Below are 18481 nucleotides of genomic sequence, written 5' to 3'. Positions count from 1 at the left end.
TCTTATACCTTCATACTCTGCAGTTTTATATGATACAGAAACAAAAATTACTCCCTGCTGACCATTACTGAGCACTATATTTAAGTATTAACTGAACAGAAGGAGCTGTAATACTTGAATGTATAGGCAGCTAGAATGTTCTGGTTGCATTAGTCATACTTCTTAAACTGTTTAATTCCTGACACATGTATAATGATGCACTTGCAAAGATAAAAAGGCAGCTCAAAATACTACCTTCCATAAATACTGCAATCTTTCCCACAGTTCCTCTGCGCCACTCAGCTTACTGTCACGCCTTCTGGAGTTTAGATGGTAGTGGTAAATCTTGTTCAGTTCAGATATATCAACTTTGCCTTTGTGGAAAATAAAGTGTGATTTTTTTATTGCTCTTCTGCATTTACATTTCCAAAATTCTCTTACCCAAATAGTCATCTTAGTTTTACTGGCTTCCTTATTAATACTCAACTGCACTTTTTTTCTAATCCAGTCAATCAAATATACTCAACAGAATCCAATAAGGTTTTTGAACATTCACCCTAGCCTCCCACATAATCCCACTTTCAGTTCCTCAACTGTCTCCAAGTGAAGTCAGGGTTCTGTTGCAAACTGTGACAGTAGCAATAGAGGAAAAAAAATGTGCAATTTTAATACTAAATTTATTTCGCTGCTTCTTTTTGAATCTTGAATGAAACATTATCAAACACACATAACATATGGCCATGATTTCCTAAGAGAAGTTAGTTATCTGATTTACGTGTTCAAAAACCATGACTGGATTTTGGTCAATTAAAAAAAAAAAACAAGAACACAAAAAAAACAAGAACAGAATGGAATGACAATCATTAAAGTAAGTAGCAAGGGTATTTAAAGTGTCATTTACCGTGTGATGTTAAGGGCAAAGTTTTAATCTGTACAAGCTCATCAGGAATTCCGTGAGTTGGCAGACGTTTTTGGAGTTCACGAAGAATTTCTCTCTCTTCCAAATCACCCCTGGGAACCACAAATAGGATAAGTTTTTCCTGCTGATACCAGGTCACTGCACAAGCTTCTACCTGACCAAGATCTTCAGCAGCCTGTAATTAAAAATATACATATATTTTGAAATGTAGTTCATCTGAGCACAAGGAGTAAAAAACACAAATTACTTTAAAAAATTACCCATTTAAAATTTGTATTTCTCTCCACTTGTGTTAACTTAGACAGAAATGATTGTTGTCAGACACTATAAAGAATGAATGAAGAAAAACCAGCAGAGCTACTTTACAGTGTACTTCTCAGTTATCTGAACAACTTTCCTGAGTAAGAGCCTGAAAGAAATACTTTCTTCCTGGTCAATAAAGATAGAGAACATGTTTTTGAAGTGTAGATACTTTAATAAATACTAAACCATCAATTTTTAACAAAAATACTATTAGATGATAACAGCTACATAGGGGTTACATTTTTGCCTGTGTCTCACGTGAGTCAAAATCCCATCTAGTTACACATTACTTTAAAAAAGAATGGCTTTAATACGATTAAAAAAAAAAAAAGATAAAAATGAAATTGTAAGCAATCAGTGAAAATAAAAAAAAAAATATTTTAAAGTTTATTCCTATTTAGAAACTAATCCTCAAAACAAATGATTTGGATGCAGAAACTGAATGCATGCTGAGTATACTAAAAGTGGGAGGAGCTGCTGACTCCTTCATGGAGCTCTGCAGTGAGATACGACATTCAGTCCTGTGGAACAATGACTATATGAGCATGGAAACACAGCATGCAGTATTTTTCAGATCTATATAGAGATCTCAATTCTATTGGAATAAAGCCCATGATAAGACAGATTTATAAGAACTCAGAGTCCAAATTTTCGACTTTAAGTACCTACATTAAGCGATCACAGTTTTGATAATACAATCTATAAACTTCCTTAAGACTCCAAAAGCTCTTCTGAAAATGAAAACGTACTGATTTTTGATTATAACTATTTGTACATTATCCCTGCTCTTTCATACTGGCATACTCTGTTCATAAGATGCTATGTTACCTGCTGCAAACATTCAATATTAAAACGTTTGCCATGACGTTTAATCTGATTGTCTTTCCGACCCAAAAAGAATATCTTTGCATTCTGCACTTTTACAAAATCCCCTGTTTCTCTCATTGTGCCCTGTGGTACAATTATCTCATCGTCAAGAAAGCAGATTCGTTCTTCACCACCTACAAAGAAAAGATTGTGGTCATTATTAGATGTCTATCTGTAAATGAAGTAATTAATGAAATACTAAGTATTTTATCAGAAGTTTATTATCAATGTCTATACTTCTACAATGTACAAATTAGGCAATAGAGTCAATTCAATTAATACATATAAACTACTTCAGCTGACTCAAAATGCAAGCAGGAAAAAAAGAAAATCAGTACAATGAAACCTGTCTGCAGCTAAAATGGTGATCATTTCCTGTTCATCATTCCAACAACCTAAAATACCATCAGAAGATTCCCAGCCCAATGGGAATTTACAGTGTTACTCTAATCTGTTTAGTAGAGGCAGGCACCAAGAAAAAACAAACAATCAAGAAAAACCAACACATTATTAAAACTCAACTAGGAAAAATATCTTAGAAGAATAAAAAAATATAAAGTAACCTATAAATATTTGTCCCTCGCCTTCTAGAACTGCAGAACCATTGGCATCTCTGATCTCAACCGTTGTTCCAAGGAGCGGTGATCCCAAAGGGATGGGGAAATCAGTTCTAAAGTATAATAGAGAGAAACAGTACAAATCTTTCCTTTCTGAACACAAATGATTGAACAAAAGAATGATTTCATATATAATCTTCTAAAAGGAAAGCATTAGAGTGAAAGTAGCCAGCTGAGTCTTCTTTCTACAAATACTCTCAAAAACTCTCTATTTGTTCAAAATGAACTTGTCAACACACATTGGTTTTATGTTCACATACAAAAAAACCCCACACCAAACAAAAACCCCACAAAAGCCATTCCAAAGAATGATAGAAAATAAGGCTTGAATGGATCCAAAAATCCCATGAGTACCCAGTTTTTAAGCCTCTGAGGTTAAATCTCCATCAAGCAAAACTATTTTAAACACACGTGATAACTTTTTAATTCATTCTTTCCCCATTATAGTTTGAGCTTTAATTCTTTGTGATTACTGATATTGTATCAGTGAGTACAGCTGAATAGACAGCATAACAGATTTTTTTCAGTAAAGCAAAATTTAAGAAAAACTAATTTCAAACAACTTTGCAAATACATGAAGTTAGGCATGGGTTCTAGATCAACTTTGATCATAAAGTCTCTTACATCAACCTAACAGCTCTAGCTCAAACCCTGTTATTTAGGCAGTTGAAACCTCTCCTTCTCTGCTGTCAGTGAATTCTTTATCCCACGTTGAGCTAAATACAGCCAAATTTTTTATTTTTGCCAAGTGAGAAGCTTGAGAAAGAATCCCTGATATTCAGTATGTTTACCCCACACCACAGGAAAGTCCTGCCAGAAATGCAATACTAGATGAGAATTTTTTTTTTTTTTAAATCTACAACAAATAAGAACAAGATTTCTAAATTTTTATAAAAGAGGAAAAACAGAAGACAAACAGCACCTCACTTGAACATTATTATTAAGAGTCTTGGGATTAGAGATTTAATTTTGCTAAATATATAGAAAAAAGGGCAGTGGTGCAGAGCAGGGCAGACTAATAATGTGCTAACTTTTCTGCTTATCTTTTGATTTTCTAGTGTTCTTTAGAAATTGCACCAGTTTTCATCATACAGATAGCAAAAATAACAATGCACCATGCTCCAATTGTCCTACTGTTACTAAGAAGTAAAGAAGACTTAAAACCATGTGTCCTCGTTTTGGTTTTTGACTGCTTACTTGCCTATACCTTAGAGGGAGCAGGCTGTGATGTGAAAAGTGGGAGATAAAAATCACAGACTACAGGAGTTTTCAAATGTTCCAATTCTACCTTAGTTTGAACAGAAAAACAAGACATTATCTCTGCAGTGCAGACAAGTAAAAAAAAAAAAAAAAAAAAACAGCTTCAGAGAGGAGAAAGTAACATTTGAACTCAAAGAAATCAGAACATAATACTAGAATCAGAAACTATCAGTGCTGCAGAAGACCTCACATTTTCTGTATAGCATATATTTAATAACAGCACATGTTACATTTCTTCCACAGAAAACTCCTTGCTTATTTATAAGGAGTTCTGAAAATTTGAGAACAGTTTCTGGCTATCTACCATTTTCAGTCTTCAACAGTTAAAGTACCTGGTTAAAATATCACATCACTCGTCCTATAAAATGGGATGTTTCAGACATGCCTACCTCAAATCACGTGTATAGCTGTCATGCCAAGGAATAATTACACATTTCAGGAAGCAAATGAAACACTGAGCTAACTGGCCTCAACACTCATTCAACTCTCTTTACGAAATACAATGAACAAAGTCTTTAGTAGAGTGAAGACGGCAGAGTGCTAAATGATGAAAAGAAATTACTTCTCAAAGTCCACGTAAAATGACCGTGAGATCTTATGTCTCACTTTGTACAATTTCAGTACTTGGTACTTGCCAAGTAACATCAGCGGGATCATTTGCTGCAGTACATTATCCAATGTCAGAAAAAATAAAAATCAGTAACTACTCTCTATCTCTTCATTTGTGGAGTTTTAAAAAAACATAGGTAAAAGCCCTGTATCCCTGAGAAACACACTTAGAATCACAGAATTGTAGGGTTTGGAAAGAACCTTTGGAGATGACATCAAGTCCAACCCTCTGCTTTAGCAATTCCTTACAGTAATCACACAGGAGAGTGTCTACACAGGTCTTGAATGTCTCCAGAGGAGTCTCCACAACATCTCTGGGCAGCCTGTTCCAGTGCTCTGTCATATTCAAAGTAAAGTTTTTCCTTCTGTTTGTATGGAACTTCCTGTGTTCCCGTTTGTGCCTGTTGACCCTTTTCCTTTCATTGGGCTCCACTGAAGAGAGCCTGATTTCAAAGTCCTCCTTTGCTTATTTTTGCTTCAAATAAGTAAATCTCAGAAGTAACATTTTGAACTTGACAGACCTAAGCTACAAGCATAACTTCATTCCAAGCCTATGATTAACTCTAAGAGCTTCATTTTTTTTATTTTTATTTTTTAAAACTCCCACTAATAGTTCTGCTAAGCTTCCTCTATTTGAACATGCAAGATCTCACTGGAAAAGCTTCCTGACGAGCAAGAGTAGTACTACCTGAAGTTATGGCTAGCCAATACCAGAAGGAGCACACCCCAACCTAAGCTTGTTCACGCTCAGCACATGGGAACACAGGCTGGAAAGAGGAAGAGCTCTACATACAGATGACTGGAACAGAGATCACCATGAAATATTGTGCAAAAAAAACAGTGTTACAAGTATGAAGGTTCTCAGACTGAAGTTTTATGGTTCAAGAATCACCCAACAACAACTTCTTCCTGAAGGGGCTGTGTTAGAGCAAGAAATCAGTGGATTGATTGAAATACAAGTACTTAAATGTAACTTTCACCAACATAAACACCTGTGAGGACTCTGTAGCCCTGGACAGGTTCTATTCTGTTGATTTTCATCATTTACACACCAAGCCATGAAAACTGAAATTTCCTACCTAAAATCAGTCCTAAAAACCTCTTCAGGAATCCTGTAGCAAGTGGCCCAGCTTGAAACCTCAGTTATACCATACAGATTAAAAATACTTGTTTTGTTCTCCCTGTGCTTCCAACTCTTCCAGAGATTCAGTATGGGAAATGCCTCACCACCAAGGGCTAAGACTCGGAGTGAAGTGTTTGCAGACAATACTGTTGATTTAATAATGTGAGTTCCAAATCTTCTGAGAAGTGTTGGTGTTGCCTAGATGACACATATTCAAAAACAAAAAAGAGAAAACACTGTACATTATTTCAGTATGTGTGTACTCTTTCTCTAGCTTTATCATATCTACTATCTTACCTATGCTGCAGATCTACCTAACCACAGACAGCATCAACCATCAGATGCCAGTTTAGATCATGCTGGTGTTTTGTGAGATTGCGTGAAGTTTTTAATGAATGCCATCAGCCCCTATGTTCTTCTGTAGAGGGAAATGGACACCATCAAGATTTATAGCAATTTAATAAATCAAAACAAAAGCAGGGAATAAGGTCACAGCATATTCACCTTTTTATTTCTGCTGTGGCATCCTTGGCAAATTATTCATTAACTGTGTATTTAAAGCCTACAATCTCAACTATCACCATTCTTTAAAAAGGAAACCTGTCTACAAGTATTTCAGAATTACGTTAATGACAAAGCAAGACTTTGGGGGTTGATTTATCAGAATTAATAGATTAATTAAACTACACTAATTTTGTCCAAAGCCAGTTACAAGCGAGATCTGTTTTAGCCACTCTTCCCCCTAAACCCTGATTTAATCTTCTGTTATCAATTAATATTTTTATGAAATACCTTTTTACACTGGGCTTATTTGGCCAAGTTGAATACTCATACACTCAGGTAAATTTTCCAAAAATTAACTTTAAAGTTTTTACAACTGTGATCACATAGGACAAGACCTATTCCAAGAGAGAAGGGGCAAATAACACCTCATATAAGCAGGTGGCTTGAAAACAAGAAGTGTTGCTGGGGAATCAGTGATTCTTCTTCTCTCAGTATTTTAAAAACAACGAATGTTTTAACAACCAATAGATAGCATTGTTTTAATTGTTGTATTTTTAGTATAGATACTGCTATTAAAACGTGAGGCTCAAAGAGGAAACCCATTATAAGATGCTAAATAAATGTAGATGTTTTTCACAGGCTACTCCGTAATTTAATTATTCTTAAGAACTAATGGATTCTTAAGATGAATGCTGGTTTTATCTTCAGTTCATTGCTTTATGTTGCAAGATGTTTGAGGCTTTGATCAGAAGGTAATTTTCTGAACAGTTAACATTTTACTGCAAATAGGATAGCACAGTCTGCTTCTTTAGGAATTATTGGTAAGACTGATTATTGTTAAGACTCATTATTGTTAAGACTGATGAAACAAGTAATGCATATTAGCAAAAGTGAGAAGTGAGACACAGCAGTCACTCAGGTGTTACTTACCTGCAACACTGTCACATGGTGATGGCTAAACAGGACAGTAGACAGCTCCACAGGCATCATTTTAACAGCATTTGGTACTATAAGAATAGAGGCTCCACTTGTCAGAGCAACAAACAATTCGACCACAGATGGGTCAAACGTTAGAGGAGAAGCCAAGAACAGCACATCATCCTGGGTGATCTCAAAAATTGATCTAAAAACAGAAAGTCAGGAATTACAAATATGATGCACCCTGATGAAAAAAAAATCAACTCCAAACTAGAAGAGCAGAGTGAAATGAAATAGATGCCTCACTTTAGCAATACTAAGGGATTACAAACTACAGTAAATATTTAAGCATATTCTGCCTTAATATGCAGACCAGACAATTTAAGCAAAAGGTCCTGTATCAAGACATGAACTACTGATTAAACTAACAAAGCCTCTTTACAAATATATACAAATAGCCTACAATTGAATTAGGCTTTAAAAGCCATAAAACACATTAAATTTAACTTAACTTGTGAATAATTAATACTGTTATCTACTACTTTTAAGCAGCAGATCAGCAGTAAAATACTTAAAACAACAGTATAATATGATTTGAATTACACCCTTCAAAAATTCAGGTAAAGCACCATTTAAATATTAAACAAAGCATTATAAGAAACAAGGTCTTATGATACTATTTTGATGCAACAGAAACAAACACAAAGAAATCAGAAAAGTGAGGAAAGAAGGAAATGAAGCAGTGTCAGGAAAAAATGCACACCTCTCTTTAGTGTTTAAAAGAGACCCCGAATATCAAATTTGTAGAAACATTTAAAGGAAAACATAGAAACCACACTTACTTAAGATGCTGAATATTTGGCACTATACATGTATGAGGCACTCTGACTATTTTGGGGGTCCCCGTAGTTCCTGATGTATGCAAGATGTACGCTAAAGAGCATTTCTGGCCAACATCCTTGTGTCCTCCTCCTGATGTTTCTATTTTGAGATGCTCTGGGCAGACAGTATTTCCTAGCTGTGAGTTACCCATAACTTTGAAAGCTTCAGATTTACTTTTCACATTGTCTGCTTGCAAATTAACATCAGTACTGCTCCAACGCATTTGGAAGAGAGTTAAACCAATATGTTCTATTGTGGAAGAACTGTGGGACAACCAACCGACATGGGACGTCTGGAATTGCTGTAAAAGAAAATGAACAGTTTAAACAGCAGAACTCAGACTGCACTGTTGCTCTACTGTTGTAATAAAATATGAAACATTTTTCACAAATCTGTCTCTCTACTTTTGGAGAACATACACCAAGCAGTTTTAAGCTCATATATACTTACATATTAAATGAACACAGAATTCATAAATGAGAAATCAATTATCTGAGCAAATAATGAAAAGTGAAAACATACAAAAGAATTTCAGAGAAGATAAAGCACCCCACATTACAACTGTATGGTCCAGTCCTGTCTATTCCCTTAGCAATACATCAGGGTACTGGATTTGAGAAAAGATGAAGAAAAGGAAACTAAACCATTACATGCAGCAATTGTTTTCAACTGTTGTGAAGATTTCTAACTCCTAATCTTGACATATGGAGAAACAAGAGTGGAGAAGTCTTTGAAAGTCACTGCCTAACAAGTTTACCTGGACAGTACAGTAAAAACAAACAGGTAATTTTTTTTGAATGAAGGAAGGAAGAATACTTTCTGCTTCTAATCTTGAAGATGTTCTGACTTAAGGACTTTTGTCATAAAGGAATTAAACAAGCTCAACAAAGCTTATATGAACATAGTACAATCTGAATAGCTACACATTTCTAAACTGTGCTCCAATGCTTTCACTGGAAGTCTGAACACTCACTTTTATTTTGTCATTTTCAACAAGAATATATTGAAGATTGCTTTTCCTCATGAAGTAAGTAGACAATAGTGGTGGGGCATCCGGATCAATAGGACAGTAAGCAGCTGGAACCTGAAGGATTCTAACAAGACAAAATGTAAAAGGTTGTAAATAAATCAAAAAATAATAATAAAACTAAGAAAAATCCACTTACATTTCACTCAGATTTTTTTTTCCCCTGCAAATAGTTTCCAGAGTCAGAAAATGTAGTTATAACATGACTTTCAAATATTTTTTAGAAATACAATATTACAATATGAAGTAAATCAGTATTGCCTTTTCGCATTTTACAGTGAGGAAAAAGATTAGAGCTAGACAAAAAACATTCAAAATTCTTTTTGCCAAGCAGGTCGGTGGTGACAGAGGTAGCAATGACATCAACAGCACCACAATTTCAAAGCTTTTGCTATTGACTGTGAACAGAAATACAAACATTCATTTATGTGTGTACAACAGCACACTGAGTACAATTTCTATTCTCACTAAACAGTCTGGCGTGAGAAAATTCTGAGTGTTTACCAGAACTTTTGTCCTAATGAACAGAGGAACACTGAGCACCATTCTGCTATTATTCACTTGTCCCTTTTTTCCCCAACAGTTGTATACTGCAATCACTCCCTCTAGTGGCTCACTTTGATAAAGACAAGCATTTGAATTTATTACTCTACAAAACAAAACGGTAACTAAAACAGGAACACCTACCATAAATTGTAGCATTTCCTCTAAGGCTGGTTCCCATGTCCAATTAGGTATATTTTCTCGTGCAAATGAATCATCATTGTAATGATGACAAGATACTGAACGAAGGCTTGGAAACTGCAGCCTTCTGCATACTTGAATAGTGTCTGGAATCAATAAGCACTTAGGCCTGCCCTGCACTATATACAGCAGTTAATTACTCAGCAATTAGAGCTCTAAATAAATGAATCGATAAAGCAAAGTGCCTCGTCAGTTTCCAGTCACATTACAAAAGATATCTGTGCGGCTGCTCAGAGCACTGGGACAGAGGGTAAGGAAGGAAGGACGGGACCTGAGGCAACCTCAAGCTGGGCCAGCTGTGAGAGCAGGCCATGCTGTGCAGGACTTGCTCCAGTCAGACCCTGAAAGTCTCAGTGGATGGAGCCTGTACAACTTCTCTGGGAAGTTCTGCTGCCGCACTGGGAAAGAAGGGTTTCCCTTAGTAGTGAAGCAGTTCGTCAGCACACCTGGAAGGTTTATTATTACAGCACTCCTTTCACTGAGATCTCAGTAGTCAGCTGTGATGCATGCTCTTTCTTTTTGCACATTTCAGGTGCAGTGTGACAGCAGGAAAATACAGACACAGAACTAAGAGAAGCATGGATGCTGCTTCATCCGCTGAAGAAAATGTGCTCGTGGTGATGAGGTACTGTACTACATTGTAAGTGTAACAGGTACAAGGATACAACTATTATTATTCATTAGCAACACTCAGATTTAAAAATTGCTGAATTGAGATCACAAACATTTCCATTTCCTTCCCATTAAATAATCAATGTTTCTTTAGTGCTGCATTGCTAATTACTTTCTCCTACAACCTTCCTGTAATGGAACTGCATCCGTAAACTCATTTAGCTTGAAGCATGAGATTTCTTTTCATATATTTTGCTAGCAAGACAAGAGGAATACCTTACAAAACCGCATATTTGTTTTGCACTGGATATTTATTCTGTTAAATCAACTCCATTTTAAAACAAGAATAAAGATACTGGTCATTAATAATTGTTCATATGTCTATAAACATACTTAACCACACATTAAAAAAAAAGTTACATTTTAGATCAATGAACTTAAGATTAAAAAACCTCTGGCACTGACTTTTCAAAGACTGACTTGTAATACCACAATCTTTTCATAAGAATCTGAGACTCCGGTGCCTCTAGACTGTTAAGGAATGCAATAAAGGCAAAAAAACCCACAAACAACAACTGTAGCATTTCAGCAGTACCAAAGACAACTAGCAGTTAATGCCAGTGGTATTACAATAGTATTACAGCATTTTGTTGATATAAAAAAACATTGAAGTTTGCTTTAATGGAGATGACCACTAAAAATACAACACAGAACGCAGGTATTCAAACCATTACCCTAAGATCCAAGATGGTAAGTTTATTCCAGGACAGCAGTAAAGGCCTATTTCACACCTTCCTTGAGGATCACAGTACTTCTGAAGGAAAGCTGTTAATTCCATGGCATGTTTAATCACTGTTGCATACGTGTAGAAAGTTGGAGGTCCATCATTGCATTCATCAAACCAAACAGCTTTTCTACCTGAGTGCAGGCTCGCTGCCTGAGCCACCATATCATGGAGAGTCATCTCTGCTGCACTTCTTCAGTTCCCCTTGAAAGATTAACATAGAGTGCATTGTCATCTCCCGATTTATAATATTTTAATAAAATCACTTAAGTACACAAAACACTGCCAAGCAGGAAAAAAAAATAATTCAAAAAACAACCCCTGAACAGAAAGCACAATCCTTTATCACAATGCCTCACACCACTGGAATGCAAAACCTCATACTTTTATCATTTACAACAGCTCCCATGCTAAGGGCTAGGAGTAACTTGCTAATTTATGGGTGTCCAACCTTTTGGCTTGCCTGAGCTGCACTGAGTGAAGTGGGATTGTCCTGGGCCACTATACATAGGTTGCCTGGAAAGTAATGCCTCCTATTTATTTCCAAACTACAACCGATACAAAGAGCATGATAACGTTTATTAACAGAGCAAATTTTCAACTACAAAACATCGTTTTTTTACAACAATCACCCTGTCTGCAGCAGGAGGGTTGGAACTAGACAATCTTTGAGATTCTTTCCAACCAAAGCCATTCTATGATTCTATCTAGAGTCACCATGAGCTATGCATCTTTCCAGCAATGAATAAGAGTCTGCATGCCACACTCATCAAAATCTGTGCCAGCAGAGGTGATGACCACTGTCACTATCGCCACTGCTGAAACACACCACCCACTGCCCCACTGTACTCATATTGACTGTCTGGTCTCCATCAACATTCACCAAGTGTCAATGGGTGTTGTTTTTTCTGTATGGAGAAATTTAATTCTAACCCTTTTCTTCCTCTGCACTTCCATGTCAGATGTCATTTTGTCAGACTGCCCCTCTGCCACCAACTGCCACAAGGCAACAAAATGGAACAGGATAGCAGAGGGAAGGTTCAGCCTCTACTGCCATACCACCAATGTCTGACTGTGACATTGTGAGACATCATCATAAAATAGGAGGCGTTACTTTCTGAGCAGCCTTCATATAACATAGTTAAAAATATGTAAGTAACAAAACTCATCTTAATCTTTATTATTTTTTATTAAAACAAACAAAAGAAGAAGGCAACTAAACCATAAGAACAGCGGGATAATGGGATCTTGTTTTTGTGAAGGTAGTGCATCAGGCAGGTTCAATGGCAGTGCTAACAATTCTCAGTGAGCTCTCAAGGTGCTCATCAGAGATTTTTGATGAAATTTTACCCTTCCTGTGCTTCACCTTTGAGAACAGTTGTTCACAAACATACATAGTGCCAAAGAACAACGACACAGATAAGGTACAACTTGAAGCAAGGGATGCTTTTTCCCTGGTAAGAGAGGGCTTACAGAAGTCTGGTAAAAAGACATGGTCAGATTTTTTTCTACAAGTCTACATGTTTTATTTGAAAACGCACTTATATAAACTGAAAATGAAGCCACAAAAACAAACAAACAAATAAATAAATAAAAATTTCGGCACTCTTGAAACCCATTCTCAAATTCCTTTATCAGAATGGAAAGCGTAGCGGCACGTTTTTCGCTATTCACAGGTCTGCGTTTAGCCAACGTGTATCAAACTGCACACGCTCACAGGCAGCAGCTTCAGCTACCCCGTAAGGAGGTTTCAGCCCACACTGCGTTAACAGCGCAATGGCTGCCACGGCGGCGCGGCGCGGGGGGCGGCAGCGGGCTGGAAATGCCCGTAGTGAGCCGTAGTGACTGACTAGAGAGAGTGCTCATCGCTACGCTTCTGTTTTTGAAGCTGGACGCAACCAAATTAAGAATTTCGGTAACACGGATCAACTGATGGCTTTCTCTTTAGTAGTACTGCGAGATAACCTTAATTTCTTTGCAAGTGGAAAATCCACCGCGCCGATGACGGGGAGGTTTTGTCAGTACCGCTCCCCGCGCCGCGAGGCCCTCCTGACCGCCCGCACCGCTCCAGCACCCGAGACGCGAGGCAGAAAAGCTCCGCGCTCACCCCCGCCACGCTCCAAGCCCTCCCCGTCTCCAGACGCCGCAGGCACAGCCCCGCACGGCCCGTCCCGGGGCACTCGGCCGCGCCGCGACCACGGGCACCGTCAGCGCGGCTCGGATACCACGAGACCCACCTCTGCCGGGGCCCTCCAGCAACACCCAGCGCCATCCGTTCACCATCTCCCAGCAACCAAAGAACAGCGCTCCCGATTGGTGGAATCTCTTTTACCCCTGGCCCGCTCTCTAGTAACGCGTACGTTCATTGGTCAACACCTGTCGCGCTATTGATGCATCAACAAGCGGCGCCCGGATCTCAATGGCGGGTGTGGGTGATGCGATTTTAGCCGCGGGGAGAAGACGAGAGGGAGTGCTATAGCCATGCCAGCCAGAGGGGAGAAAACAAACGCAAGGTCCCCGGAGCGAAGGGCAAGGTCCTGCCTCGCCGCGCACGGGCCACTCACTCCCTTCACCCAGGAAGACGGTACGGAGTGCCGTAGGGGTCCTGCGGCCTTGGGCAGCGCTCGGCTCTTGGGCTGAAACGCTGCCGCGAGGAAGGGATTTAACGTAGGACCCGAATGGATTTATCCCACGCCCGAGGGCTGTTTCAGGGTGGTTTTATTAAAGATATCTCCGAGGCATGCTGCCAGCAAAAACAGTGTAGAGACATTCCAAGAAAACAGTTGACCATTTTTAATGTTGCACGTGGTAGCGGTGCCTAGAAGCAGAGGAATTCTTCCCTTCGAAGTGTTGACAGCACGTGTGCATCCTGCTGTGTGTGATACACGAGAAGCCCAGTAGCCTCCTCACTGCTCCGTGAATAAAGTGGCGCTCAAAAAGCATTCTTTACGTTTAAAACATACATCTTTAAAATGAGGCATGCAGCATAACTAAAAGTTATGGGGCATACGATGGCAGCCCTTCTGTAATGTGCGTTTCATTGAAAAAAATGGGATTATGACTCTCACTGAAATCAGATTTATGCCACCTGATGCTCAAATCACATTTAAACAGTTCTTCCCACACGTACAAATAACACTTTTGTTAAAAATTATTTGCATAAGTTTCAATCTGTTCTACGAGATAACTTCAAAAGGATTGAATTCTGCTTGCAATTTTATTAAACTGTGCAACTGGTTTCATCTCCTCACATGCATCTAATACAAGAGCTTGATTTATCCTTTCAAAAATGTTTGCTTTTTTGAAGGCAGGAAAGAAGAAGGGGGAAAAAAAAAAAAAAAAAAAAAAGTTTCTCAGTTTTCTCACACTTCTCCCTTCTAGTATGGAAGAGCGGAGGTCAGAGAGATTGCATCCAGTTCCTTTTTTGCTCATTTTGCTGTCCACGTGATGGGACTGTTAAAAAACAAAAACACTTGCTAAATAGAAGAGTTCCATCTACCTCTCCCAATAAGCAGATCTGGACTTCCACAGAGTGCAATTTCTCAAGATAAAGTAGATTTTCCCATTAGCTTGACTGCAAGTAGGTTCTGACTCCACAGAGACCCTCCACAAGGCTCAGTCTTGTGAAAGTATTTACATCCTTTCTTGAATTCAGACTTTTGTGATCATGTATCAGGCACAATTGCTACAAATTCCACCTAAGTAAGCTCAATTGTTAATATAATGACCAGTGCTGTAATTCTCAACTATGTGCAAGATGGGGAAGAAAAAAGCTCTTAAATTTTTATTTTTCTCTGTTTTTGTAGTGGTGTCACATGCAATTGTAAGGCCAAAATACACAATATTAAATAGATAATCTAAAATTAAGTTGCTGGTACTTTGTGAAAAAACACAGGTATACAAAATATTTTTTACAACTGTGCATTCATTTGCAGTAGTTTCAAAAGGTGCTTTTCTGTTTCAGCTAGTGGTTCATTTTGAGGTGATCTTTATGTATACAAGTAACTAACTGTGACCAATTAAAAAATATAATGCTAATACAATTAAAAAGTTCAATACTAATGGTTCTTCAAAACTCTTTCTTTTAAAACATTACATTTATTTTAACAGCAGTAATGTGTAAAAATAAAGAGTCTGGCCAAGACAACACAATCTTCAGCTGTTATACCACGCTTACTGTTAAGAAACTATTTTTGAGTGAAGTTTGGACACTTAACATAGAAAGAGCACACTGAGTAATAGCTCACACTGCAGAAATTGTCAGGACTTGTCCTGGAGAAAACAAGATGTGAAACAAAAAATAAAAAATGGCAGTGCCAACTGTTTTTCTCCTTCCACATCCTTGGAAGGGCCATTGGAAAACACCTGAAGATTTGCGTTGGACTTCAGAAAAGAATTTTGAAGTTACAAACACAGAAAGCTTTTGGCTTAGCATCTCCCTGAGTGTTCATTCTTAAAATCATGTACCAGACATCATGTTCATGGAATCTGGATACTTAGAAAGGGCTTGATTTATAATGGCTATTTAGCTTATATGCTATTTAGCTATAGATATAAATGGCTATTTAGTAAGATATATTTTTTTTAAATCTAAGCAAAAACTGTCGAGGAAGCAATTTGACTCTTCAGATTTTTTCCAAAATAGAGAAGCAAACTTCACATTCCTTGTAATGATTTTGATAATTTGAAATTACACCGTATGATTTATAATTTGTACTTCAACTTTGTAATAAATCTGACACAGATATCTCACATTCAGGGCAAGACTGAAACAAAAAGCTTTAGGACTGGTAAATAATTACAAACACTTTGGTTTTTACAATATTTTATGAGAAAATAGAAAGCACAACTGTGCTTCAAAACTATATGATTTTATATTTTAATTTGCTTAGATAGTTTTTGTCAGCACAGACTTTATCTAAGCCATTACCATAAAGATGTAGTTAGTAACAGTAATCAGTTAGCTCTGGTAAGCTTTACATATTACCTAAATGTAAGAAGGCTACTAGCAAGAAGGCATCTTTGAAACAGGTACATTCATCAATGGATGAACCAATGTCCATCCACTAAAAATTCACCACTCTAGCTCTACAGGATACTCTCCAGTGAGACATGCTGTGCAGTGACCAATCTTTCCAACACGTGATTTCTGGGTTTTAAGACTGTTCTCATTCTCTTTTCTTGCTTTGATGCTTTCTTGCACAGACGATACAAGCCCTTCCACAGAAAGATAAACAACACTGTCGGCCCCTAGAGGAAATAAAGAATTCATCAGTTAAAAGCTGCAATTTTGTTCCAAATGCAATGCTCTTACACAGTGTGAGTGCACTATTGTATTGATTACAATACAAGGTGGATCACCTCACATGAAGTCAATAGTCATGAAAAATTATCAGACCATAACAAATTATTTGTACAGGGAGCAGAATCACTGAAATCTAGACAGGAGGTTCTGAGTTGAGATCTGCAAAAATTGAAATGGAATCCAGGGTATGTAGTAAGACTGTTTAAACTCTGAACAGTTTCACAGAGTTATTCTGCATTTCAGCTCCGGAAGTAGGTGTAACATGTGACTCAATTCCCAAACTAAACATCTTACCAATAATACCCTTTCTGGAACTTGAAGGAGCAGAAGAACATCGTGTTGAAAAAAAATCAGTATTCAGTTCATGAAAATGTTGTAGCAGTAGAAGAGTTTGACAGCCTTTTCACATAATCACTTTTTCATTTACACTCACTATTTTATGAAAGAATGCATCTTAAATATGAGATCCTACAAACTTCAAATATTTCAACATGCCTTCATGATGATGATTTTGGAGAAAGGAATTAATTTTAAGATTAGACAGTATTTATACAAGAAATCTGAGTTTAAAGTTTTCTAACCACAGCTATATTCTTAAATCATTTTTAAAATACTTCACAGCACAATAAGCCATATACTAGATTTTCTCACTCACAGATCTTCACACAATTTCTATTACTGCTATCTCTATGATGAGCACATTATTTACTACATCACAAGCAACATTAAGTTACTGGTTCTTTGTTCTGCTGTAAACATGACTTGTTCTAGAGATCTTAAAATACATTTAATTAAAATTCTTGGATTAGTTTCAAATGTCATTTCTTTCAAAGTGACGCAAATTACAAGAACTTAAATTTGTAGAAAAATCAGTGGGTGTTTATAAATTCAGGATATATTTTTATGAATGTCAAGAAAGTGAAACTACATTAGTTTTTCACTACACAACAGATTTTCACCACTTATTTTCTTTCTGATATTTGCCCACAGCAACACCATGTGGTGAAGTGTTTCCCAGAAGGAGTTCTAAGTACTGGAAACGTGTTATTAGCCTTTATTTGTAACTTATAAATTATTCTAATGCTTTACATTCGTCATATATATAATATAAGAAATATAATTCATTAACTGAATCATAAAATATGCAACTAAATTGGTTTGAACCACAGGGAACACCCAGTATTTAGTGTGTCAGCTTTTATGATTTTTTGTCAGTTTTGCCATTCTTGCCTTTATTTTGATGCAGGCAGTAAATACCTTACAGGTGAAAACCATCTTTCAAAGAAACCCCACATTTACCTATATAGTTCGCAAGATCATGAAATTCAGGTCTGTTGGCAATCAGTTCTTCTTTTGTTGGAATGTTTATTCCCATGTAACATGGAAATCTTATGGGAGGTGAAGCCACACGAATGTGCACCTGAATAAAAACACAATTTCAAAACAGTGCTATGAGGTGAAGCTCAGCAGATCATAATAAAATATCAAAGTCCAAATTCTGCAAACTAATAATGAAGGAACACAGCATTTGATCAAAACTATGGAATGGTTAAAAGTAAGATAACTTTCAGATTTGAAGACGACAAGAAAGATAATTTTAGAATTTATCATGACAATATTTCATAATGTTCCATAAGGTTCAGTCTTTATTTTACTTCTATAGCATTCAATCCTTGATGCAGGTGTTTCAGTTTACAAAGTCAAACATCATATGAAACACTTCTGCTTCGCTGAAAAACTTGCTTACTGTTTCAGTTAAAAAATTTGAATCAATTAAAAAAATGTGTTGTGATGACTTAAAGCACATGCCTCTCTACTGCAGTATGTGAATGTATTTAATGCATGTGGCAGTTAACATCACACCAATACTTTTTTTCCTCATCTTACCTAATCTGTTTTCTATTCTAGTTGTCAGTTAGCACTTTATAAATGGAGACACGTTCCTCTCCTCTTAATCTCCCAAAAATCAAAGCCAAAGAAACAAAATAAACTTTTCAACCCACCATGACAAAAACACGCAACACCCTC

At 37.0% G+C, this 18481-nt stretch overlaps 2 protein-coding genes across 9 annotated transcripts in view; both read right to left on the bottom strand.

Moving 5' to 3' along the window:
* The window catches only part of AASDH (aminoadipate-semialdehyde dehydrogenase), a 37600-nt gene extending 23902 nt beyond the window's left edge, over positions 1–13698 (bottom strand). For 4 of the 8 annotated variants that reach the window (XR_016466163.1, XR_016466162.1, XR_016466161.1 and 1 more), the window contains exons 1-10: positions 13386–13698; positions 11099–11352; positions 8955–9075; positions 7942–8282; positions 7112–7304; positions 5634–5875; positions 2632–2738; positions 2030–2202; positions 881–1073; positions 235–353 (exon numbers count right to left, since the gene is read on the bottom strand). Coding sequence is in view for 5 of the 8 variants with exons in the window: in XM_031588617.2 (XP_031444477.2) it covers positions 235–353; positions 881–1073; positions 2030–2202; positions 2632–2738; positions 5634–5875; positions 7112–7304; positions 7942–8282; positions 8955–9075; positions 11099–11328 (1719 nt within the window). In the remaining 3 variants the exon portion in view is untranslated. Of the gene's footprint in view, positions 1–234; positions 354–880; positions 1074–2029; positions 2203–2631; positions 2739–5633; positions 5876–7111; positions 7305–7941; positions 8283–8954; positions 9076–11098; positions 11353–13255 lie in introns of all 8 variants that reach the window. The other 4 variants (XM_031588619.2, XM_031588618.2, XM_031588621.2 and 1 more) reach the window with 4 other exon arrangements.
* Positions 13699–16085: 2387 nt separating this feature from the next.
* The window catches only part of PPAT (phosphoribosyl pyrophosphate amidotransferase), a 41464-nt gene continuing 39068 nt past the window's right edge, over positions 16086–18481 (bottom strand). Inside the window, exons 10-11 of the mRNA XM_031588622.2 lie at positions 17753–17873; positions 16086–16398 (exon numbers count right to left, since the gene is read on the bottom strand). Coding sequence (XP_031444482.1) covers positions 16223–16398; positions 17753–17873 — 297 coding nt within the window. The 3' untranslated portion in view covers positions 16086–16222. The remainder of the gene's footprint in view (positions 16399–17752; positions 17874–18481) is intronic.

Source organism: Phasianus colchicus, chromosome 4, assembly GCF_987193195.1.
Source record: "Phasianus colchicus chromosome 4, bPhaCol1.hap1.1, whole genome shotgun sequence".
Classification (NCBI taxonomy): Eukaryota; Metazoa; Chordata; class Aves; order Galliformes; family Phasianidae; genus Phasianus; species Phasianus colchicus.
The sequence above is the reverse complement of the archived record's forward strand: the minus strand, read 5'-3'. Positions and strand labels throughout refer to the sequence as shown.